The 27,079-nt window shown below is 45.7% G+C and overlaps 1 protein-coding gene across 1 annotated transcript in view; it reads right to left on the reverse strand.

Moving 5' to 3' along the window:
* The window catches only part of EML5 (EMAP like 5), a 1,453,541-nt gene that overhangs the window by 730,078 nt on the left and 696,384 nt on the right, over nucleotides 1-27,079 (reverse strand). Inside the window, exon 13 of the mRNA XM_086936634.1 lies at nucleotides 8,192-8,310. Coding sequence (XP_086792760.1) covers nucleotides 8,192-8,310 — 119 coding nt within the window. The remainder of the gene's footprint in view (nucleotides 1-8,191; nucleotides 8,311-27,079) is intronic.

Here is a 27,079-nt window from a genome sequence, read left to right on the forward strand (position 1 = left end):
TATCATAGTAGTAGGTACAAAAGAGAAAGGAAAGGCCTAGGCCTCATTCCCTTTTGTAACATATCAGCCTCTTTTTGTAAAAGAGACCAAACTCTAGGCGTCAGCCAATCAGAAGAGCCTCACCCTTAGAACCTTCCTGAAGGAACCTCAGAGCCTCAGATTTTCGTAGCCGTAGTGTGCTAGACACCATACTTGCTGAAGGCTGAGCTTTCCCCGGGGAGGTGGGTGGGCGCATGGGAATCTATGAAAGTTACCAATACTGGGGAACCAAAGTTACAGGTAAGTAACTTGTTTTCTTGCCCCAGTATTGGAACTTTCATAGATTCCCATGCTTTGTATCAGAATAGCAAGCAGTAAACACCATAAACACATTTTGTAAAGCAGTATATCATAACATTAGCAAGAAAAGTACAAAATGTGTCACCCATGGAAGGTGGGATAGAAAGGAAAGCTCACCCATCACTTGAAGAGGTTTCTCAGGACAGCCTGGCCCACAGCCGCGTCATCCTGCTGCAATGACTCTAAGCAATAATGCTTAGTGAACGTGTGCACGCTGCTCCAGGTAGCAGCCCTGCAGATGTCCTTGATATGTACCCCCGCAAAGAGGGCCGTAGAAGAAGCCACTGATCTCGTCGAGTGAGCACGGATCTTGCCCACTAGAGGTTTCCCTGCTAACTTGTGGCAATGCAGAATGGCACTTGAAATCCATCTCGAGATCCCCTGTTTGGACAGAGGGAGACCCCTGTTTGGACCAATTGCAAAGATTTTCTAAAGTCTTTGGTGCGGTCTATGTAGAACTTTAGACAGCGTTGCAAATCCAGAGTGTGCAATGTCTTTTCTGCTGGAGTGACTGGGTTCGGAAAAAATGTCTTTAGTATGACAGGCTCTTTTAGGTGAAAGTCAGTGGGGACCTTGGGAATGAACCTTGGGTTCGTCCTTAAGATGGTAGAGTTCTTTTTGAACTGCAAAAACGGTTCTTGGATAGTTAGGGCTTGCATCTCCCCCACTCGCCTCGCTGATGTGAGGGCCAAGAGTAAAGCTAACTTCCATGATAAGAATTTTAGGTCTGAGCGGTGAATCGGCTCAAAAGGTCCCTTCATTAGTTGAGCCAGGACTAAGTTTAGATGCCATGTTGGAGGAGGAGATCGCACTGGCGGATAGACCCTGAACAGGCCTTTGAGGAATTGTTTGACAATTCTTGCAGACCACAACGAAGGACCAGAATCAGATCTTCTGAATCTCGAAACCGCCGCTAAATGAACCTTGATAGTAGAATGGGACAGATTAGACTTAGCTAGCGAGAGTAGGTAAGGTAGGAGCTGATGAGGTTTTGACGTGAAAGGATCAATCTTTTCTTTTCTGCACCAAACACAGAATCTTTTCCACTTCAGTCTGTATGTTTTGTTTGTGGACGGAGCCCTTGCCTGAGAGAGGATGTCTTTGACCTCATTGGAAAGAGGGACATTCATGTATTCTCGCTGGTCAGGAGCCATGCAGTCAGGTGCAACGATCGTGGGTCTGGATGCCAAACCTGCCCTCCGGACATTGCCAGAAGAACCGGAACGTCCTCTAGCTTTATCGGAGGTACTAGCGATAGCAGATGTAGCTCGGTGTACCAGAATTGTCTTGGCCATGCCGGGGCTATCAGGATGAGCTTGCATGGTTCCGTCCTCATTTTCCTGATGAGACGAGGAAGCAGGGGAATCGGTGGAAATGCATAGAGAAACCTCCCCGTCCAGGCTATCGATAGGGCATTGCCCAATGAGTCTTGGTGATGGAACCTGCTGGCGTAGGCTCGACACTTTCTGTTGGTCGGCGTTGCAAAAAGGTCCACCTCTGGTGTGCCCCATTTTTTAAAGAGTAGATCTAGAACCTGTTGTTTCAGCTCCCACTCGTGACTGACTGAGGCGAGCCTGCTCAGTCTGTCGGCGCCCTCGTTGAGCACTCCTGGAAAGTGCTCCGCCTTTAGAGAAATTCCGTGAAGAATTGTCCATTCCAGAATCTGTTGAGCCTCTCGCGACAAGGGGAGTGACCTCGTCCCTCCTTCCTTGTTCACATAATGCATAGCCGTGGTGTTGTTCGTCCTGACTAGCACCTGTGAACCCTGGAGACGCGGAAGAAAGGCTTGAAGGGCTAGCCTGATCGCTCTCAGCTCCAACAGGTTGATGTGTAGCTTTTGGTCGCTTGGAGACCAATGGCCGCTGACCTGCAGGTCCTGCATCACTGCTCCCCATCCCTCCAATGACGCATCCGTCGTCAGTATGTGAGGTGATGGAACGCTTGCGAAGGATAGACCTTGGCATAAGTTTTGTTGATTCGACCACCAAAGCACTGCCTCCTTCATCTCTCGAGTGACCACTACTTTGTCGTCGAACGATCCGTGCACTTGTTGCCACTGGAGGTCCAGTTGCTCCTGCAGGGGGCGCATCCGGAGCCTGCAGTGCGGGATCAGGGGAATACAGGATGACATCACCCCCAACAGCGACTTGTAGCTGCGTACAGAAAGACACTTTTTTCTTTGAAGGCTTCCTGCTAATCTTTGCAGGTTCTGTATCCTTTCTCGAGTAGGAAATGCCTTTGAGAGCTGCGAATCCAACATCGCTCCCAGGAACCGCGCTGTCCGTGACGGCAGCAGCGTGGATTTCTCCCTGTTCAAGGTGAGACCCAGATTTTGGAACAGAGTGGTGCAAGCCTGCACCGCGTCCTGCGCTAATGCTCTGGTCGGGGCCTTCAGTAACCAATCGTTCAGGTAAGGGAAGACCTGGAAGTGGTTTTTTCTCAGAAATGCTGCTACAGGTGCCAGCACCTTCGTAAAAATCCTTGGAGCAGAGCGAAGGCCGAACGGCAAGACTCTGAACTGAAAATGGCTCTTGGCTACTGTGAAGCGTAGGAACCTTCTGTGCGCTGGGTGAATCGGGACATGGAAGTACGCATCCTCCAGATCGAGTGTGGCCATATAATCCCCCGGGTTGACCATCTTCAAAACGTCCTGTAGGGATACCATCCTGAAGGATAAGGAGATGAGATAGGCATTTAGCTCCCTGAGGTCCAGGATGGGATGCCATTTCTCCTGCGTTTTTCTCACCAGGAAGAACCTGGAATAGAAACCCTGGCCCCGTTGATTGGAGGGGACCGGTTCTATCGCTCCTTTGCAGAGCATCTGTTGTATCTCTAGCCGTAGGAGATGCAGATGTTTTGATGGGATGGCTGATGGGGGTCTGGGTGGAGGGACTTCCGTAAACTCCAAAGTATGTCCTCGTTTGATGATGTTGAGCACCCAACGGTCCGATGTAATTTGGGACCAGTTCAGAAGGAATTTTGACACCCTGCCTCCAACTGATGATCTCTTGGAGGAGGGAGCAGTAGGCAGAGCCAGAAGGCCGCTATTGGCGTCCACGGGCAGCTTGCTTGCCTTTGTTGTAAGGCCGTGAGTAACCAGAGGACTGGCCCTGTCTCTGTTGGTAGGACTGGCGGTTCGGCTGGTATCCAGAGCTGTTCGAAGAATAGCGCAGTTGTTGGTATGCGCCTCTGTAAGTGCCACCTCTACCTCTTGCGCCCCTAAAAGGAGTTTTGCGGTACTGGAGCGTCCCCAGCGATCTAGCTGTCTCCGTGTCCTTTTTGATCTCCTGAAGCGTGTCGTCGATCAATTTGCCGAAGAGTGCCTCGCCGTCAAAAGGTAGATCACGGACCTTATTTTGGATTTCTGGCCTAAACCAAGTCGCTTTTAGCCACCCCTGGCGTCTTAACACTGCCGCTCCTGCCAAAGCCCAAAGGACGTTGTGGCAATGTCCATGGCACAGTCTATGATCTCCATGGAGACCGCTTCACCTTCTTGCAAGGTCTTCTTGGCTTCCAGCCCTGATTCTGGTGGAAGTTGATCCAAATAGGGAGCTATATCGCACCACAACTGGCGATCATATCGTCCCAATATTGCCAAAGCATTGGCGACGCGAACCAGAAGGCTAGCAATGGATGAAAATCTCTTGCCTGTGTTATCCATCCGCGGTCCATCCTTGTCAGGAGGGGCCGTCAAGGGAGCAGAAGGCTTCCTTTGCGCTGCCTGTGAGATTACAGAGTCCGGCTTGGGATGACCTGTCAGGGCAGCCGGTCCATCCTCCGGCGCTTTATACTTTTTGTCAAGGCGCGGTAGCACAGGGACCACCGTCGCTGGGTTTTTCATGGTCTTCAAACCCTCCTCCCATAAACGTTCCACAATCGGAATGGACCTCGTAGTCTTGCGGTGTGTGTCTTTAAAATCGTACAAGAAACAGTCTGTGGTTTGCGCAGGCAATACCAACTTAAATCGGCCGGCTGCACGTTCCATCAGTTGGTGAAAACTGCCGATGTCAGCAGGAGGAGAATCACCTAGGTCCTGGTGTGGCGAAGCTTGATCCGGGATGATGTAGTCATTGTATTCATCCCATTCCGGATCCGAGTCTTGATTATCACCGGATGACACAACCGTATCATTATCATGATCCCCATCCGGATCATCTACTGGTTCAGACGCAGCCTGGGGCACTGGCCGCTGTGGTTGAGGAGGAGTCTGTACCGGGTGTACAGGTGGGACAACTGAAGAGTGGTCCTTCACTGGTGTTGACGGAGTAGACCTTCTCGGCGCTGGGCGCTCGGCTTTGGACTTCTAGTCTTGCAACATCTTGTGCAAGTCATGCAGGAAGGACGTCGGGACTGAAACCATGTCTTGTGATTCACAGTCCCTTGAGTGGTCTGTTTGTGGGTAGTCACTTCCACCTTGTTCATATGCCTCCTCTGAGTCCGTCTCTTGACTTTTAATGAGAAGCTGAGATGGGCTATTCGCATAATCAAAGCCATCCTGACCGTCTCCCTCAGAGTCCTCCTGGTCTAGCAACATCGTGGGAGGTAATGAGGTCACCCTCCTTGGGGATGTCACTTAAGGCGTGATCCTCGTGAGAGAAATTGTTACCCTTCTCTCTGCAGCCAGTATTGTTGGTTGGTCCGTCGACGCCGGTGAAATCCTCGTCGACGAGATAGGAATAGTAGGTGTCGTCGTCGACGCCACCGACGACATGCCCGCCGTCGATGTAGAAATTGTTGTCGTCGTCGAAGCACTCGTCGACGACATGACCGTCGTCGACACCGTCGTCGTCGACGTCGTCGTCGGCACTGCCGTCGTCGACACCACCGTCGACGACGATGGTTTCTTCATCGACGATGTCTTCGTCTTCGTCGACGATGTCGTCGGCATACCTCCCGTCGACGCCGCAGTCGTCGAGCTCTTCTTCGACGACGACGGAGCTTTCGTCGTCGACGCTCCCGTACAGGCAGTAGATGCAATCCTTGTGTTTGTCTTCCACAAACAGCCTTTTCTTCCCACAGGTGGAACAGGGCTTGAAAAGGGCTTTTTTCTTCTCAACCTCAGACATTTTGATGAAGAAAGAGTTTCCTGAAGAAATCTGAAGGAAATTCTGAAGAAATATCTGTAGAAATGAGTTTTAAAGAGTAGAAATAGAGCAGAGCTCAATGGAGACTCCCTAGCACAACGCGCGGTAGAAAATCTGAGGCTCTGAGGTTCCTTCAGGAAGGTTCTAAGGGTGAGGCTCTTCTGATTGGCTGACGCCTAGAGTTTGGTCTCTTTTACAAAAAGAGGCTGATATGTTACAAAAGGGAATGAGGCCTAGGCCTTTCCTTTCTCTTTTGTACCTACTACTATGATATTTTTTATTACCGAGACTCCCAGTCCGACGACGGGGAATGATACAAAGCATGGGAATCTATGAAAGTTCCAATACTGGGGCAATTTAATGTTCCTCTTGGGCAGACAAACTGACCCCAATTACTTTAATAGGGTACGCTTTAAGCTTGTTACAGATGTTTGTAGAATCTGGGCTCTAATCAGTTCGGCCTGTAAGATCCCATCATTGCAGTATTCTACACCTCTCTGGGGGAATCCTTCTCTACCAATTATCCTTCATGTTGTAGTTTCCAGGCCATGCCTTGCAAACTGCAGATGACTTACCTCATAGAGCCTTCTTTAGGTACTTGGCCGTACGGGACTATTTCAACTGCAATGTTTCTCATAGAACTATCAATGATGACTGAGGTCCTCTCATATATGCGTTAGTGATTGCAAATTAACTATTCATGAACTCTATATGATGTTCATTGAGCATAAAGAAGGCGATCAATGCTGATTGGCGAACAACTGGAGCCTAAAAATAGGGGTGGAGCTACAGGAGTCTGATCTAAAGGACACTTTTGAAGCCGTCTATTCTTCTCTGACATCGGTCAACCTGAAACTGCAACAATTTAAAACTATATATGTTGTATACACTCCGGAGAATTAGGCAAATACAAAGGGGATCAAAATGTCAAGTGAATAGGAAAAGCTGTCTTCAATGTGGGCTCCATGCAGCCAGTATCGTTCACATATTTCCATCTGTCCACATCTCTCACAATTCTGGGATGACAATTGCCCGCCCTCTTTCTCAGCATTTACAATGCGATCTGCTATTTAATATTAGGGATATCATGCTGAGTTATAAACGGATAGCAAATAGCTGTATTTCCACGATTGTCTCTATTGCCATTGTAACAGCTCGATTATGTATTGCGAGGGATTGGGGTATGTTGATGTCCCCCACAGTTCACCATTAGTCGGCATTACTGGGCAAGATATACGAGCTGGAGGGAGCAATCCTCCAACTTTGGTGGAAAAAAGGTGCCTGAATCATAAGCCAGCTTTGAGCTCCGCTCTTTACCTAATCACTCTCTGATTGCTTATTGCTGTCTAATTCTACTTGAGCAATGCTTGGTTCTATTTTATCAAGTATTCTTTGGTGATTGAAGGGTGATATACAATTTATAATATACATGTGAAGCCTTTTTTTTCCATCTCTGCTGGTTATCTAAGCAAGTAGGACTTATCCAACGTAATTTCTGACAATTTACTGTTACAAATTAAATTTGTCCGAAATAGATTAGTGAAAAGATAAGCAGATATAACAACTCCAAGAGTGGTGCGTATTAAGAGCAGCAGATGCCAACTTTGGAGCTGAAGCCTCAATGGTTGGAGAATAATTACACAGAGGGTTTCACAGCTACCTGAATCTTTAAACATGTTTCATAAGGGAATCCTTTTTCTCAATGTGCAAGCTTGAGGATTGCACATACAATCATTGATGCCTGCCGAAAAAAATTGGTTGTTTAGATCCTGACAGGAGGACCACAAGCCTAACAAGACAGAGGAGGCTGTAGCCTTCTCTTCCCCTGGTGAGAAATCATTGCCCACTGTGTTGTGATATCCCAACCCGTCTAGAGTGGTGGTTGCTGAGAAGGTAAGGTGCTTTGTTAAGCAGAAGTCTATGTTGTTTTGACCCCGCTCCCGCAAACCTTGTTTTCATGCTGTCATTTGGTTTCAACAATATGCCATATGTTCCATTTCTGCAGGAAATCCTTGTTATGTACTGACAGGGTGCACCACACAACCTTCTTCTAAGTTCTGCCATAGGGTAGATGACAGTAAGTTGGGCTGTTTTTCCATTTATTCCTACGCAATGGCAATCCGCTAACCATATTTAAAAATATATCAGTTTCCAATTCACAGAGATGAAAGAAGGTTTCATAATGCCTTCATGAGCTCTGCAATCAGGTTCTCCCATTGGTTTCTTCCTATTATCAGGAGGTCAAAAAAGAGACATTTGAAGCGCCACTGCTGTAAACCAGGCGATTTATCCACCATAAATGAGGCAGCCATACTCCAAGTTTGGTACAGTGGGAACCCTGCTGAATTTTTGGGGGGATCCCGCTCCACCAACTATGATGAATTTAATGCTATATCACAAGTAATTCATATTAGGCAGGGGTTCATTGTACCACACTAGTACGCGGATAAAATACCATTACAGTTATGAGTTTTTATTAAATGCATCACAGACATTATGCTCTTAGTATTGGTTTTTCAGTAAGATTGTTTAATGCTCTTTGAAAGATTTGACAGTCTTTTGACCATGCCGGAGTTGCTCAGTTTCTTAGATTCAGTCATTCCTTGGTGGTGACATTGTACAATTTGGCAATGTGTTGTTACAAGCATGTGCATGCGCACACACACAGTGGCTTTCTCTGCGCACACACCCAGTGGCTCTTTCTTTCACCGACTACCCCTCTGCTTTCAAAATGTTCATAATAGTAAGTAAATAAAACCCTTTCTTACCCATGGACAAAGTGCAACCGGATACTATTTAGCGGGGCAGCTTCTCTCCTCTTCAAGGTTGCATTCCGATGCTTTTCTTTGCACTGCTCTTTGAGCTGAGGTAGATCTTCTTTGTAAACCTTTAAGAGGAAAAGCACAAAAGAGTGTAGATATGGATGTTAGAAAGTGATTGTCTAACACAAACACTATATTCATCCTAATTTATCAAACTACACCCATTTCCCTACCTCAGCAAATTAAAACCAAATAAACAGCAGTACTGAACCTTTAGGGACCTTATAGTTTTTGCACCCACAACCAACCCCCAGCTAAGTCCAAGTCCATATGAGGCATATTCAACCACGCCCTGAAACACAACATAAAACACCGAAACCATATATCATGAAACTTAAACCTTTTTCCACTAAGAAGTCAAAAACCAACAACCAAGAAAAGACATGCTGCACCCCAAGATGTCTTAAAGAGACTTAAATCACTATGCTTCTCACACTAAAACCTCAACCAAAGTTACTAATCCATTACTCATCCTTCACCAAAGAAGGAAACAAAAGCTGGGCACTCTTTGAACACTGTTGCGATCCTGCATCTCACTCATCTGGGCAAGTGAAATACCATCAACCAATTCTTCACTGAAAAGCTAATCAACAAAATCACACTCCACATCACCAACCCTGAGCATTCACCTACTACTGATGTAGATGATTCACAAAACAAACCTAAGTGGATCACCTTCAAGCACTCAATCAGATATCCTCAATGCCCCCTAGCAACCACTTATGAAAATGACATCCTATCACTCATGACAGAGAAATGTTACTCACATTATTCCTTATCATAATCACTCACTCGCATTGGCTAACCTTGACACTACTTTCTCCTATTGCCAGTCCACCATACATCCACCTTTCTTGTGAAAGGTAATACATTAAAGAATTAACCTTTATCTGCAGAATCATATCAATACCAAATCCTACATGCCTATCAATGAGGCTTTATTATGTGATGCAGGATGGAGTGGATGCAGCATTGATTATCCAGATGACGGACAACAACCTTCTCACCATGACAACAGTGACTACCGACTCTTGCTCATAGTTATTTAGTCAACACCTTTGCATACAATTCCCCATTAATCCCTAATTAGTATCGTACCAACGTGCATGGAATCTGACAACACAACACCACCTTCCCTTATACAGTCTGCTGTAACCTCTCATAGTGCAACTCATTCAGAAGGACACCTCCATATGCCAGAGGTCACTAGTAGCATACAGAGTATACCAACATTATATATATATATATATATATATATATATATATATTGCAGTACTCTATCCTTCAGGAATCCAATGGACAACACGGACTCAGATAGACAAACGGACCCAATTTCTTTGTGCGTTTTTCATTTATTTAAATTTACCGCCCGCATCTCATGCCGCCATGACGCGTTTCGGTCCGACCTGGACCTTGATCACATGACGCGTTACCCATGGTAAGGCGCCAAATTTAAAGTGCATAGTTCACAAGATTACAAGCAGCTGTGTCATTACATTAATAAAACAGGAAGACAGACTATGTAATGCACTATACAAAAACCAGACTGCAAATGATGTTAAAGTAGCTACAGTGGAACGTGCAAGGTTAAAATCATCATAAAATAGATTTCATTAATATACACATTTATATATACAATAATATACATTTTATAAATATATATTATAAATAAAGTTTATATGGAACTCCTTGATTTACTTTACGAAGTTTCAAACATATTAATTATTATGTAAAATTGCCACTGGCCACACAGTTTGCGTACCTAAGTACAGTCTGTAAATTGCTGCTGAAATAATAAAGCCCAAGTGGGCAAGCACTTCAGATAGGCAACCGAATCCAAGAACTGTTTGATCGATTATATCAACTGCCTGAATGTCAAAGGCGAGAACTACCGTGATATTCTCAAAAGTGAAAAGTGAACCCGAATTAGATCATAATTGATTCAAACGTATAAACACCAATGTGTAAACTGAATAAAGAATAAGTGAAAGTGTGTCATTAAAAACAGTACATAGTTTCAGTATATAAAGCGCAGATGTGTATACAGGGAACATATTTAGACATATGGATGGAATTAAACTAATGTAGTGCCACTGAATAGGACTTCAACTTAATGTTCAAGATATCCTAATATAGTTGGCATTTCAACACTATGCAGGTCTCTGTATCCCATAGTATAGGTTTAATCAAAATAACAGGAAACCAGCTCCTTACAGTGCAGAAAAAATCTGATTTATATACAAGTATATAAATCATCCGTGGTGTTAAGGCCCATAGGAGATTTGGAATTTAATTCCAGGATATATTTGGTCTCCAATACCCGTAAGGCACTGTCTCTATTCCCACCCTTACGTGACGGCGGTATGCAGTCAATGGCAAAGTACTCGAGAAGAGTATTATCACTGCCATGTTTGGCCTCGAAATGCCGTGCAACGGGGTATGACTGATCCTTGTTATTAATTGCCCGGAGATGTTGCAGGATCCTCATGTGCACGGGTAGTTTAGTACTGCCAATGTAACGTAAGGCGCAAGGGCACTCCAACACATAAACAACGTATTCTGTTTTACAAGTAATGCGTCGTTTGATTTTAACAGGTTGGGGCAAGAAAGGGGTGTTATATTCCTTTACATTTTTAGCATGTTTACATGCTTTACAAGTAAAACATTTGAAAAAACCTTTTTGCTTGGAAAGCCAATTAGAGGGGGGCCTGATTTCAGGATTGCACTTATCAAGGCAATTACCCATGGACCTGGCTTTGCGAAATGTCATTTGTGGGGTATGGTTATTCTTGATCAAATCCTCACCAATGACTGGATCCTTTAACAATAAATCCCAATGCCTCCTAAGTATTTTTCTTATGGCCGCCTGTTGTTTACTGTAGGTGACAATGACTCTCACCTTGTTAGTAGCACCATTATCAGTGATTGGGATTTTAGGGGCCAAAACACTTTCGCGAGTCAAAGACTCGGTCTTACGGATAGCTTTCTCTGTAATAGATAGACTGTAGCCCCTTGAAAGAAACCTTTCTTTGCAGCTGTTTTGTGCCAATTTGCATTCCTCCACACTGCTACAAATACGTTTGATCCTCAGCCTCTCCCCATATGGGATGCTGTTGATCAAATGTTGGGGATGGTGACTGGATGCATGTAATACTGAGTTCCCAGCGGTCGGTTTACGATGTAGTCTAGTACATATACTGTTATTGCTTATGTACACCTCAACATCTAGGAAGACTACATACACCTTGCTCATGTGAGCGGTGAACTCTAAATTCAGTTGGTTGATGTTTAACCTGTTGATGAAGTCTCTGGCTAGGTCCTCTGACCCCCTCCACAAAAGAAAGAGGTCATCAATATACCTCAGCCAGAGAGGGACATGTGCCTTCAAGGTTGCCTCATGCTCTATTTTCAGGACCTGCTCCTCCCACCAGCCCATATGTAGACAGGCGTAGCTAGGGGAGAAGCAGGCCCCCATGGCAACCCCCCTTATCTGCTGAAAGACAGTGTTGTCAAATGTGAAATAGTTGTATTCCAAACATATTTTGATCATATCAATCAACATTTTGTTATGAAGCGTAAAACATGCAGGTCTGCGATTAAGATAATGTTAAACCGCCTTGATCCCATCCCGATGACCAATAGAGGTGTAGAGGGACGCAACGTCCATGGTAATTAAAATCAAGTCATCAGACCAGTTGTTATCATGAATTTTTCTTAGGAAGTCTGAGGTGTCCCTGACATAAGATGGTAATGTGAGCACCCATTCCTGTAGAAAATAATCTACGTATTTGGAAGTATTTTCAGTTAAACTGCCAATAGCTGAAATTATGGGGCGACCAGGGGGTTTATGGATGTTCTTATGCACCTTGGGAAGAAAATATATAGAAGGTACAGTAGGATAATCATTGTGCAAGAATAGGTATTCATCATTGCTAATTAACCCACTGCTTTTCCAAGCTAGCAACTTCCCATAATAATCCAACCAAGATGACTTCATCATTTGTAAATTACTACGTTTATAGCAAGATACATCATTTAGTTGACTGTAAGCCTCCTCCATATACATGAGTCGCGGCCACAGGAAAATATTGCCCCCCTTGTCTGATTGTTTGATGACAAGTTCCTCATTGGCCTGTAATTTCTTCATCAGTTCAATGTAGCACCGTTGTTTACAGTTCATTTTGGTGCCACCATGATTAGTGACTCTATATAGGTCTTTCAAGTCAGAGGCAACAAGTTCATGAAAACGATCCAAGTTGTCATGCAACATTATGGGCAAAAAGATAGATTTTGGTTTAAATGGCGTTTTTATGGTGCTACCAAAATCCATACCTTCCAATCCTAATGCACCAATGGGTTCATTTTGATCTTCCTGTAATTGCTGTAGATCAAAGAACAAATCCACATCGCCTGCGGATAGTAACGGTGGACTAGTTGCATATTGAGGGGTCTTGGTTTTCTCTTTATTAGCCTTTGTTTTATGATATTTCTGTAATTTCAATTTACGGATAAATCTGAATACGTCCATCCGGGTTTCAGAGTAGTTGAAATTACTTTCAGGGCTGAAAGAGAGGCCAAACACAGTATTTGACATTCAGCCTTACTTAATGCGACATCAGAGAGGTTGATTACTGTATTGGCAGTGTGTTTAAAGTTTATTTGTTAGGCTTTTGCTGACCCCCTGAGTAGGCTTTGGGGACCCCAGGTTAACAACCACTGATTTAGATGTTCGCCTGAATATTTTGGGCAACTTGTTCTAAATTTTCACTGTAAAAAGTGTCCCTTTTTGACCTTCTTCCCCCCCCCCCCCCACACTTTTTGCCCGAAGTGATGCTATTTTGACTCCTATGCACTTGGTTCCTGCTAACCAAGTCCCCAGTGCTTTTTCCCCTAAAACAAAGTGACTGTGCAGTACCTTAAATGGAAAGACATTTAGCTTTCCTGCAAGTCCTTTATAAATGGTACCCCTGCTGGCAAAGGCATAGGTTCTAAAGAGGGCTCCCTAAAGGAGAATATATTGTTCCAACCTAAGGGACCCAACGTCAAACTAATGCAGACTGCCATTGTAGGCTGCGTGAAATGGTGCAGACAAAAGTGAAAACACGACATGGCTCCCTCCTTGTATGCCATGACTATTGACACTGCGTGCAATATATGTAAGTCACCCCTATAGCAGGCCTAACTGTCCTAAGGCAGGGTGCATTATATTGTCCAGTTCCATTGCTATATAGTACAAGTGAACAGGGAAGTCCACGTATTGGGCACTTGTTGTTACAGCTACATGATGGCTTAACTCTTTTTGGTATTTGACACCTTGTCTTAAGTCCAGACACCTGGTCTTAATAAATCTATACACCTTGTCTTAATAAATCCGCCCTGATGAGAGTAGTCCATATATTAAAGCATGCATCAAAAGAGCACCTTAGAGGTGCCCCCAGTAAACCTACCAGCCTCTAGTGTGCTGGCTGACTGGTGTTGCTTTTTTGGGCGGTTTGTTCGCGTTTGCGCTGCCTGTAGCACCTCCTCCTAGCCCCCCGCTTGGCATTTGCGCGCCTTTTTGCTGTGGCTGCTTCTTCCGGGGTCTTAGCGTGTCCCTCCTGTCTTGGCACAGGACATTCATTTCCTCTGCCCGAGACATGATTAAAATCCCGTCTTTTGGCAAATTAGACGGGCTTTGTTGTTGTATCAAAAAGGGGGAAAGCACGGGGTTAGGACAATTGTTAACGGGGTCCAATGTATATGTCCTAGACAGACTAACCAACAAAAATTAATACAGAGTTCCCCGGGCAAAGTCAACTAAATGACTGGCATTAGCCTCTCTCTCATCGAATCAGGCAGAAAGGGTGAGTGTTGTGAACCCTTCTCGGAATTTGTAGGGATACCTCACACAGGTCACCGGTTGGACTTCATTTGTAATCCCACCCGGTGATCGTCCAGCGTCATCATCGGTATCCTGCCCCTGCGACAGACTGGCGGTGCAATGCCTGTCGGGCAACAATAGATGTTGCACTTTGGCGGGGATCTTCTATTCCTTCGCCAAAGGGTGTGTGGGTGTAAGGGGCCTAAAAAAAGGGGGTTTGTGGTTGTGCAAAAGTGAGCGTGGGTGAGATTAAAAAAAGTCAGTAGAGTCCAAAAAATAGATTTTTAATGGCATGGCTCACTGCTTTATTAAAATAATAAGGGGTATAGAGGCGGAACAATCAAGGTAGTCGAGCCTCATTCAACCCTTAGTGAATAAGTGGTCAACATGTTTCTCGCCACGAAGGCAATTCGTCAGGACCAAAAAATGTAAATAGTGCTCATATAATTGCAAGGGTTCCCTCGGTGATCAGAGGGATCCAGTATACGACCTGGTGTGTGTCGTATGGCAATCCTTCGTCAGGACCCTTCCCAGAACTGAATGGGAGAGAGGAGAAGAAGGGTGTCATCAGAAAATTCTTTGTATATCTCTGTATCCCTCGGTAGAACTTACATGCATCAACGACATGCTAGTATAGTGTAGCGAGGTGCCGATGGGTCTCTGGAGGCCCCATCGTGAAGAGATATGAGAGTGAGAGAGAGGGAGAAAGCCATTGTGAAGAACGTGGAAGACTCGCGTTCTGTGACTGTTAGGAGTATACAGTGGGTGGGCATGCCTGTGGTCTGCCCTAGGAAATGGCATGCATAATAGTATCAGACAAATTTAGCTGAAACTCTTCATGCGATAAAAATCTTGTGATATCAAAGGCTGTCACTAAGCCAATAGCATACGTGGTTGTAAGTAGTATTTAAGACAACATTTGTGGAGAGAAAAACAATATTTAAACATTTCTTTGAAAAATTCAAAGAGGAACACTAGATGGCGTCAGTGTGTTGCAGGACACTAAACCTTAACGTGAACCACATAACATGCCAGGATACTATAGCGTTAATGAACCTAGTTATGACCTTACCCGTATTCTTTACTAGGGAAGCTCCCTCGCGCTGACCTGGTGGGGCCAGAACTTGGTGTGGAACACCTGAAAGGAGTAAGTATTACCGCCAGGTTAGGGGTTGGGCGGTCAGCGCGTCTTACCATTTTCCCGCTTGGAGCTCGGTCCCTGCCGCGGCGATCAGAAGGAAACGCACGCGGAGGTGTAACACGGAGCATTGCGCCTTACCTGACAGTTCTTGGCAGAGGGCGTCTAGGCACCTACCCCTCCCACTTCGGACGATACCGCAGGACAGCCGGTGGAGATGCAACGTCCCGGAGACTCTGTTTAAGACCGAGGAGTGCGGCCATTAGAGTGGGCGTGTCCAGGGCGTGTTGCCAGGCAACGGGATGCCGTGAGTGAACATCGAAGATTCCCTCGCTGTGTGGCGAGGAGGGAAGGAATGGTGGGTGCCATCTTGAAGGGGGGTAGTAGTAATATAGACATGCTGTTGATATTGTTTGGGAGATCGTTATGGGCACATCTACGGATCCCTCTGTGCTGATGGCAGAGACAGGGGTCATTCTACTTCCTGGTTCTAAACGATTTCTGACATAGTTAGGACAAAGTGGTCCCAGCATTCAGCTATCTGGTGAGCATTGTCCAGGGCACCGCATCGTTAAGACCATTTTCATCGGTATGCAGACGATGCACCCATCTCTGCTCCAGTCTAAACAGGGCTTGTTGGTTCATTCCCGGTTGGCATTCTAGGACAGTCCACTGTATGTCTTCAGTGGTGTGTTTGTGTTCCTTACAGTGGTCATAGAGCCTGGTGTGTGTTTTGGTACATCGGATATTACTATTGTGCTCCATTATGCGTTGTTTGACAGGACGCATCGTCATCCCGATATACAGCATTTTGCAGGGGCACACCAAGATATATATACATCTCGAGCTGTTACAGTTGGTGTGTTTGTTTATAGTCCAGATGAAATCCCCTGGGAGTTCGATAGTTTTACCTTGGATAGTTTGGGGGCATACTACACAGGAACCACATCTGTAATGTCCAGTGACAGGGGGAAGATCCCATAAAGTCCTGACTGGTCGAGTTTGTGATTTCTTTGGGCGGGTATGGATCAGTGTGTCCTTTAGGTTAGCGGTCCTCTTGAAAGCAAACCGTGGTCGTGCCAGTTCCATCCCTGCAGAGTTCAAGATGCCCCAATGTGTGGTCACAGCTTTTTTGATGAACGACGAATGCCTGGTGTAGGAGGTGACACAGGTGATAATGTCGTCTGGTTCTTTAGGGTGAACCTCGAGAAGGGCATCCCTGTTGTTGTTCAATGCTCGTTTGAACGATTTCTTCAACAACCGGGTTGGGTACCCTCTGTCCTAGAGCTTATGTTGCAGGGTCTGGGCCTCTTGTTTAAAGTTTTGTACAGAGCTACAGTTCCTCCGTATTCTAAGGAATTGCCCAAAAGGCAAATTGTCTCGCAGGGCTTTTGTATGGTGGCTTTGGTAGAGGAGTAAACTGTTTCTGTCAGTATCCTTCTTGTACAACGAGGTAGTGATTGCTTCAGATTCTAGATTGATGGTTAGATCGAGAAAAGGTATTGATGTTTCTGAGATAGTGCCGGTAAACTTCAGGAAGGGGTCTTGTGAATTGATCCATTCACAGAAGGCTTCACAGCTCGGACGGTCCCCTTTCCAGAAGATCAAGATGTCGTCAATATAGCGACGCCAGAGAGTGAGGTTCTCTCGGTATGGGTTGTGCTCTGGGGGGTAGATGTACTTTTTTTCGAACGAGGCCATGTAGATGCACGCCAGGCTCGGCGCGAAGGTAGAACCCATAGAGGTCCCCCGGACCTGGTGGTATAACTGGGACTCGTACCTGAAGAAATTCTCGGTCAGAGCAATATGGGCAAGTTCCATAATGAAGGCTATCGGTGTTGGGGACAGCCATTCTTCTTCTCGCATCAATGAATCGACTGCTTCCAGAGTAGCTTGTTGCGGAATATTCGTATATAGTGCCTCCACGTCGAGGGTGAGCAGCAGGTCAGTGTCTTCTCTCCCATCAATATCTGCGATCTTGATCTTCTGGAAAGGGGACCGTCCGAGCTGTGAAGCCTTCTGTGAATGGATCAATTCACAAGACCCCTTCCTGAAGTTTACCGGCACTATCTCAGAAACATCAATATCTCGATCTAACCATCAATCTAGAATTTGAAGCAATCACTACCTCGTTGTACAAGAAGGATACTGACAGAAACAGTTTACTCCTCTACCAAAGCCACCATACAAAAGCCCTGCGAGACAATTTGCCTTTTGGGCAATTCCTTAGAATACGGAGGAACTGTAGCTCTGTACAAAACTTTAAACAAGAGGCCCAGACCCTGCAACATAAGCTCCAGGACAGAGGGTACCCAACCCGGTTGTTGAAGAAATCGTTCAAACGAGCATTGAACAACAACAGGGATGCCCTTCTCGAGGTTCACCCTAAAGAACCAGACGACATTATCACCTGTGTCACCTCCTACACCAGGCATTCGTCGTTCATCAAAAAAGCTGTGACCACACATTGGGGCATCTTGAACTCTGCAGGGATGGAACTGGCACGACCACGGTTTGCTTTCAAGAGGACCGCTAACCTAAAGGACACACTGATCCATACCCGCCCAAAGAAATCACAAACTCGACCAGTCAGGACTTTATGGGATCTTCCCCCTGTCACTGGACATTACAGATGTGGTTCCTGTGTAGTATGCCCCCAAACTATCCAAGGTAAAACTATCGAACTCCCAGGGGATTTCATCTGGACTATAAACAAACACACCAACTGTAACAGCTCGAGATGTATATATATCTTGGTGTGCCCCTGCAAAATGCTGTATATCGGGATGACGATGCGTCCTGTCAAACAACGCATAATGGAGCACAATAGTAATATCCGATGTACCAAAACACACACCAGGCTCTATGACCACTGTAAGGAACACAAACACACCACTGAAGACATACAGTGGACTGTCCTAGAATGCCAACCGGGAATGAACCAACAAGCCCTGTTTAGACTGGAGCAGAGATGGGTGCATCGTCTGCATACCGATGAAAATGGTCTTAACGATGCGGTGCCCTGGACAATGCTCACCAGATAGCTGAATGCTGGGACCACTTTGTCCTAACTATGTCAGAAATCGTTTAGAACCAGGAAGTAGAATTACCCCTGTCTCTGCCATCAGCACAGAGGGATCCGTAGATGTGCCCATAACGATCTCCCAAACAATATCAACAGCATGTCTATATTACTACTACCCCCCTTCAAGATGGCACCCACCATTCCTTCCCTCCTCGCCACACAGCGAGGGAATCTTCGATGTTCACTCACGGCATCCCGTTGCCTGGCAACACGCCCTGGACACGCCCACTCTAATGGCCGCACTCCTCGGTCTTAAACAGAGTCTCCGGGACGTTGCATCTCCACCGGCTGTCCTGCGGTATCGTCCGAAGTGGGAGGGGTAGGTGCCTAGACGCCCTCTGCCAAGAACTGTCAGGTAAGGCGCAATGCTCCGTGTTACACCTCCGCGTGCGTTTCCTTCTGATCGCCGCGGCAGGGACCGAGCTCCAAGCGGGAAAATGGTAAGACGCGCTGACCGCCCAACCCCTAACCTGGCGGTAATACTTACTCCTTTCAGGTGTTCCACACCAAGTTCTGGCCCCACCAGGTCAGCGCGAGGGAGCTTCCCTAGTAAAGAATACGGGTAAGGTCATAACTAGGTTCATTAACACTATAGTATCCTGGCATGTTATGTGGTTCACGTTAAGGTTTAGTCTCCTGCAACACACTGACGCCATCTAGTGTTCCTCTTTGAATTTTTCAAAGAAATGTTTAAATATTGTTTTTCTCTCCACAAATGTTGTCTTAAATACTACTTACAACCACGTATGCTATTAGCTTAGTGACAGCCTTTGATATCACAAGATTTTTATCGCATGAAGAGTTTCAGCTAAATTTGTCTGATACTATTATGCATGCCATTTCCTAGGGCAGACCACAGGCATGCCCACCCACTGTATACTCCTAACAGTCACAGAACGCGAGTCTTCCACGTTCTTCACAATGGCTTTCTCCCTCTCTCTCACTCTCATATCTCTTCACGATGGGGCCTCCAGAGACCCATCGGCACCTCGCTACACTATACTAGCATGTCGTTGATGCATGTAAGTTCTACCGAGGGATACAGAGATATACAAAGAATTTTCTGATGACACCCTTCTTCTCCTCTATCCCATTCAGTTCTGGGAAGGGTCCTGACGAAGGATTGCCATACGACACACACCAGGTCGTATACTGGATCCCTCTGATCACCGAGGGAACCCTTGCAATTATATGAGCACTATTTACATTTTTTGGTCCTGACGAATTGCCTTCGTGGCGAGAAACATGTTGACCACTTATTCACTAAGGGTTGAATGAGGCTCGACTACCTTGATTGTTCCGCCTCTATACCCCTTATTATTTTAATAAAGCAGTGAGCCATGCCATTAAAAATCTATTTTTTGGACTCTACTGACTTTTTTTAATCTCACCCACGCTCACTTTTGCACAACCACAAACCCCCTTTTTTTAGGCCCCTTACACCCACACACCCTTTGGCGAAGGAATAGAAGATCCCCGCCAAAGTGCAACATCTATTGTTGCCCGACAGGCATTGCACCGCCAGTCTGTCGCAGGGGCAGGATACCGATGATGACGCTGGACGATCACCGGGTGGGATTACAAATGTAGTCCAACCGGTGACCTGTGTGAGGTATCCCTACAAATTCCGAGAAGGGTTCACAACACTCACCCTTTCTGCCTGATTCGATGAGAGAGAGGCTAATGCCAGTCATTTAGTTGACTTTGCCCGGGGAACTCTGTATTAATTTTTGTTGGTTAGTAAATTAGACGGGCTGCCTTCTTCTTCATTTTCACTTCCACTGATGGCGCTTTGCTCGGAGGTGGATGTTAGGGAGGGTGTGCTATCCCCCGCAGTACCTTGTTTCTTGCGTTGATTAGCCACATTGCCTTTGTTTTTAGCAACGCCGTATCTTCGGGCAAATGTAAAGACATTGCCATTTTGATAATCTAGTTTGTCTCTGTTAAATTTAAATGCTTTACGTTTTTTTATCGCATCTTCATCTTTTTGTAATTTTGTCAACATATCCTGTCTCATTTTTTTAATGTTTTCAGTTTCCTCGATAGCAGCAATTTCCACATTGAGTTCATCAATCTGTTCCTGCAGCTTAAGTCTGTCACTAGCTGCATACTTCACCAGTATTCGTAACAATCTGGCCGATGAATCAAGATTACAGTCTGCCCATTCGCCCAACATTGCAGTGTCTGGATATTCATAACTTGGGGCCAGGGTAATCCGCAACCCCGTGGGGACCCCGCCCACTTCCAAATACCGAGTAAGCGACTTCTCCTCCCACCATTTTGCTTGCTCGGCACGCATTAGTTTTTCCAAGCGTCTAAATAAGTCTCTTGCGCTTGAGTTCACTAGCGGTGCAGCGTCCTGTTGCTACACCGCCACAGCTGACCCCCCAGCCGGGGAATCATCAAAGATATCGATTGCAGCCTCCTCTCGGCTTCGCAACGCCTCCGCGGCCATGATGCAAATCGGGCAATAGGGAATCTAAACAGTGGGAATTTTGCAACAAAATTGAAACTCCACACCGAGCACTCTCCTTACTGGATGATCCGAGGGTCTCCTACCTTGCCAGATATCTTCTGGTCGCTTGGATTCACACACTCCGGCCACCTCGATTCCGGTATCCCAGGCAAGAGTTCATTCACGGTATCCAGGGGCTTCCGTGTGGCTCGCTCCTCACCAGAGCAAAGTGAGTACGTCCTGCCGAGACGAGACCAGCTGCTTCCAATGCCACAACGCCCAAAACGAAGGAGGGGTTATCCCCAAGTGTCGATGAAGCAGTTTGACACCAAAATACTGCAGTACTCTATCCTTCAGGAATCCAATGGACAACACGGACTCAGATAGACAAACGGACCCAATTTCTTGTGCGTTTTTCATTTATTTAAATTTACCGCCCCGCATCTCATTCCGCCATAAATTTACTCACTTAACTTTTGCACTTTCGGGGACATGTATTTAACTTTGTGCATACATTTCTTTGTGGTTCTGGACTCATTTCAGTGAAATGGGAAATTCCCTTTGAATTATGGGATACAAATGGATGTAATGAGTTGAAGGCTGAAAACTGGAGTTCTGGACTTTTTGGTTCCGTCCAGAGGTGTCAGGGAACAACACCCAAAGACCCCGGAGTTCCACCTGCCTTGGTGCGCAAATGAACAGAAACACGGGCTTCTCGATGGTGGCGTCAAAGACCAAAGGTTTATTACTGCAGGGACACAGAAGTCACAGAAACTACGCATGGGCAGTAACTAGGAGCCTGTTCAAATTGTACAAAGAGGGTTGCTCCTTATATACTAAATTTTAAGCTGGGGCAAATTCTCTACATGCAATACATTCTCAAAACCTTTGTCTAAAACAATAAATATTTGGCGTACACAGGAACCGTTGATAAAATCTGATACAAAACATCTACGAAGAGGGGTTCCCACTAGTTCATCACAATCCCTTGTCAATATTGCATTCAAGAGCCGGACCGCCTCATCGTAAATTTCGTTACCTCCCCCTAATAAAGATTCAGAAAGAAAGAAACGGAGCCAGGTGTGGAAGATAGAAAAGCGGGATAAGAGATGTTTGTGGGTCGTAAATGGGCAAGGCTACCGGCTTCGGCCACCTAATCGTGATCGGGACAATGGACACGAGAACCAGTTCAGGTGGGCTGGCCTCGGGCAGAGGAGGCAGCCTTTGTCGAGTCATGTAGCTACAGCGTGATCTGGTTTAAGGTGCACGTGTCATGAAAGAGGTGAATCTCCGGCTAAGGCTACGTGTCCTTAATCGAAATGAAGTGATCAGAGGTTATTGCGTATGTGAGGGCAAGAAACACAAAATGGCCGCCATGATCTAAGATGGATGCCGTGGGTAGATCAGAAATGTGTCTATAAAAGGAGTGCTCTTGCTCGTAGCGTAGCGAAAACACCAGGATATGCTAAATGGATCATTTGCGGTTCGCTGATACCAATATTATGTATTTCCGACAATATTGAAAACACGGGTTCAAATCGTCACGGAACCTCAGACCCTCCTTTTGCCCTTACATAGGCAATTACTCAGTCTAAATCAGAATCTAATTCTATGCTCATCAGGTCAGTGACATGTTGTTGTATCATCATCCTTTCTCGTGCCTTTTCTCCAAACGCAGGTGGTTTCCTAAAACAGGTTGCAGCACAAAGGCTACACAGAGCAGGACCACACTGGATAATCAGGCAGCATGAGAATAGGAATACCAAGATGACACCGATGACCATTAGAACCTTCCATCCCCACGCTGAGATCAGAGTCCAAAACCACTCCATAAAGGACCAGTTTCCCTCGTCTACGTGTATAGAGTCGGAAATCTTGTGTAGCTTAGAGATCGCCTCATAGACTGTTGGAGCATTATTAGGAATAAAGACACAGCAGCCTGATTGGATCATTCTGCATACCCCACCTCGGTCTGCAAGGATAACGTCTAGAACCATACGGTTCTGCAACGTCATGAGTCTATCCGCCTGAAGCTCAGCTGTCAAATTGCTAAGGGCACCAGCAGTTTCAGTAATAGTAGATTCAACTACCCGTGTTAGCTGACGTATGTTTCTACTATTGGCCATAGGCCCCCAGAACGGAAGGAAGCCTTTGAAGAAGTCTCCAGCTTCCTGACCAGCGGTATCTTCCTTGCTGAAAACACCTCTCGCTACTCTGGTTCTGTGGTAGTCAGATGAAGCAGTGTATGTTGGAGGCAACAATCGAGCAATATAACATGAACCTGAAAAGTCGGCAGGCAACCATGTATATGCTCGGTCTCGACAGATGAAGTAGGTACCCCTAGCAGTGAGGAAGGCAGGGGAAGAGTTAGCCGGAAACACATAAGTCTCAACGCACTCACTCCCCCCTAGCTGAGCTCTTGGATTTCTCCCATTACCTTGCAAACAGACCTGACCTCGGTGAGGTACGACCCAGATTGGAGTTGAGCTTTTAGGCTTGCTTTCTCCTAAACTAAGGCGATACTCTGAAGTATTCCAAGTTAAATACACTCGCAGTTCGTCTCTAGGGTATGATGGAGTATTATTGACGTCCTTGATCATGTCAATAATTCCCTGGACTAAAGCTTTGTTGGCAGAGTTATATTTAGTGGAACGTGGGGGGCGCGGAGGATAGGTTTCAAGGGCATAAGCAAAGATAGTTTGAAGGGCCTGAAATGATCCATTGTAGCTAAAAGGCAAAACCAGATAGGGAATGCCTTTATCCATAGTGTGGGGTATCAAGCCACACACCCAGCAGTCTGTAGTGTTAACTACCAGTTGGTGTTGGTGCAAGAGCTGTACAAAAGTGTTGTTAATGAATTCTGAGCGTCGGGCTTGCTCATGTTCGGGAAACGAATGAAAAGAGTGTATAGAGGAAACAGTAGAAGTAACAGGATTAAGGGGAGGTACTGTAGTTACTGGCACATAAATCAAATTTATACCAAAAACGATTCCACCCACCAACGTTATCAAAACAATTAGAAATGTAATGGCACATTGCGTCAAAAAGCATTTGCTATGAAGAATCCTGTAAAGTCTGTTTCTGCGAACATAAATCACGTTTTCTCGTTGCAGCGCAGGAAGCTCCATCTTCTACAATCCGCTCGCGACCACTGATGATGTGTACGTAGATGAAAATGCCTCTATCAGCCCTGGGAGTTCCCAGAACTAACAGAAAGATTGACCTTGTGTCAGACCCCCGCAAATCCAACTAGGCACACAGCCACGACCCTACGGCTACCCAGACGGCAAGGCAATTTTAAAATAACAAAACAATAGCAAACTTCCTGGCTGAAGGCAAAAGTTCAAAATTTCAAAATATCACAATATGCAGTTGCCTGCTTTATTTGTCCATTTTACGGTTTCGTAAATTATATCTTTGCTTCGCAGGTACTGTCTGATCGGCAAATAGCGTATCACTGGTAGGTGTATCAGTGTTTAAGTTCGCAGATGGCAGAGTTTCTTCTGATGCAGGAGACAAATGTTCAGTGTTCAAAGGAGTCTTTTCTGAAGGAGAGTCAGAGCTTGGAGTGTTAGTGATTAATTCGGCATCGCTGAAAGGGATGAACTTTGGCGTGCTTTCAAATTCGGAGGAACCAATTCCCTTCTTCACCCAGTCGTCGTAAGGTAGCGGCAAAGGGACACGCTTAACATGGGACGCGTGCACCCAGTGCTTGCGTCCAGCTACACGAACCGCTGTTCTTGTTGCAAGCAGGACTTGGAAGGGGCCGACGAATCTCGGCTGAAGGTTCTTCGTCCTCGCGAAGTTCCTGATGACTACTAGGTCTCCTGGTTTCAGCTGATGCCCTGGACTCTCCGGAGGCTTTGGTAAAGCATCGAAAACCTGTTGATGAATAAGACTCAATTTAGCAGTCAAGTCGTATAGATAGTCTATCAACATAGGATATTCTAGAGAGAAAAATTCCTTAGGCCTTGGCACACCCCAGATATTTGCCGGGCGGCCAAAGACTATCTCGTAAGGGCTAAGCCCTACTCTAGAATGTACAGTTGCTCTCGTTGATAACAAAGCCAAAGGAAGTGCGTCTGGCCAGGCTAAACCTGTGGATGCTTGTATTTTAGCTAATTTCAGCTTGAGGGTGCCATTGTAACCCCCCACTAAACCAGCAGACTGGGGATGGTTCGCACTGTGGAACTTTTGTTTCAGACCTAGGCCGGCACACACACTCTGCATAACTTTCCCTATAAACTCACTTCCATTATCTGACCATACAATCCGTGGCATTCCAAATCTAGGGAAATATTCTTTGAGAAGAATCTTGGCAGTTGATAGAGCAGTATTGTCCTTTAATGGGTATGCTTCGATCCATCTGGAAAAAGCACAGACTACCACCAGGACATATTTCAAATTATTACAGCGATCCATGTGAATGAAGTCTAACTGAATCACTTCAAAGGGGCAGGAAGGAGGAGCGAAGTGACCAGCAGGAGTTGGAGTTCCCTTGCCAGGATTATGCATCAGGCATACCATACAATTTTTCACCACTCTCTCTGCACACTTACTGATCCCATCATTCTTCCAGACCGGAGCCAACATCTTACAGATTCCTTTAGAACTTATATGCGCTACTCCATGCGCCATCGTCACCACTGCAAGCACATACGCATTAGGCAACATCCAACGCTGCTGTTCTGTCAAATCAATCCAACACCCATTTGAATCTAACTTGCCCGTACTCTCTCTCCATACACGTTTCTCTTCCTCAGTTGCTTCTTTCTGAATCTCTTTCACACTTTCCATTGTATCCTCACACATTCCAGATTCAGCAATCCATCTTGCAGACGTAGCAACATACATTCTGCTCATTATGTCTCTAGCTGTCTGTTTAGCGATTTCATCAGCAAAAGCATTTCCACGACCAACATCATCCGTGATTGCTTTATGAGCACTGCACTTCACAATCGCAACTTCAGTCGGCAAGGTTAGAGATTCCAACAAGTCGTTAACTAGCTGACCATGTTGAATCTTAGTCCCATGGGACGTAATGAAACCTCTTTCTCTCCACAAACGGCCAAAACTATGGGCCACGCCAAATGCGTACTGACTATCTGTAAAAACATTCACTCTCTTTCCCTTAGCTAAAACACACGCTCTCGTTAAAGCTATTAATTCTGCAGCTTGGGCAGAATTCTGACTCACTCTTGCAGTCTCCACAATCGTTTTCAGAGTCGTTACTGCGTAAGCAGCAGTCACATCACCATTCTCTAGTTTAAAACATGACCCATCCACATACAATGTACCATCCGGATGTGATAATGGAGTATCCTTCAAGTCAATTCGTCCTTTTGTCTCTTCCTCCGTTTTAAAACAACAATCATGTGGCTCGGAATCACTCGACTCTTGATTAGCCGGCAACAATGTTGCTGGATTCAATACATTACATCTTTTGATCTGAATATGACTCGCTAGTAATGTCAGCTCGTAACCAGATAGTCTCGCACTGGTAAGGTGTTGTGTCTTGGTTCGGTTCATGAGTGTATCCACTGCATGAGGAACCATGACCACTAGCATGTTGTTCATCACTAAACCAGCAGATTGTCGAATGGAAGCCGCAGCTGCCGCTGTAGCTCTCAAACAACTAGGTAACGCTCTAGCTACCGGATCCAATGTTGATGAAAAATACGCACAAGGGCGTTGTTTATCACCAAACTTCTGTGTCAGAACACTCAACGTGCAACCTTCTCTCTCGTGAACGTAGAGCGTGAATGGCTTACTGTAATCAGGTGTACCCAATACAGGAGCTGAACACAATGCTTTTCGTAACTCAGAAAAACTCTCTTGACATTCATCAGACCATGGCACCGGACTCGGAACATTTTTCCCAGTCAAAGCTACCAACGGCTTCGCTAAAAGAGAAAAATTTGGGATCCACTGTCTACAGTAAGAGGTAATACCTAAAAAGGCACGTACTTCTCTCTGTGTGCGTGGAATACTCATTTGCGTAATTGCTTTTATTCTCTCTGGGGTCAACTTCCTTCCCTCCTTTGACAAGAGATGACCTAGGTAGGTCACTTCTTGGCAGCAGTATTGCATCTTAGAAGGTGATACCTTGTGATTCAAATTAGACAAGTGATGTAATAACGAAACTGTAGCTGCTTTGCAAGTTTCCTCGTCATTGGCAGCCACTAGAAGATCATCCACATACTGTACTAGAGCAGAACCTGGAGGAAGGACAAAGGAGTCTAACTGGCTCTTTAATGCTTGACTGTAAATAGATGGGCTCTCACAGTAGCCCTGTG

Source organism: Lissotriton vulgaris, chromosome 9 (assembly GCF_964263255.1).
Source record: "Lissotriton vulgaris chromosome 9, aLisVul1.2, whole genome shotgun sequence".
Taxonomy (NCBI): Eukaryota; Metazoa; Chordata; class Amphibia; order Caudata; family Salamandridae; genus Lissotriton; species Lissotriton vulgaris.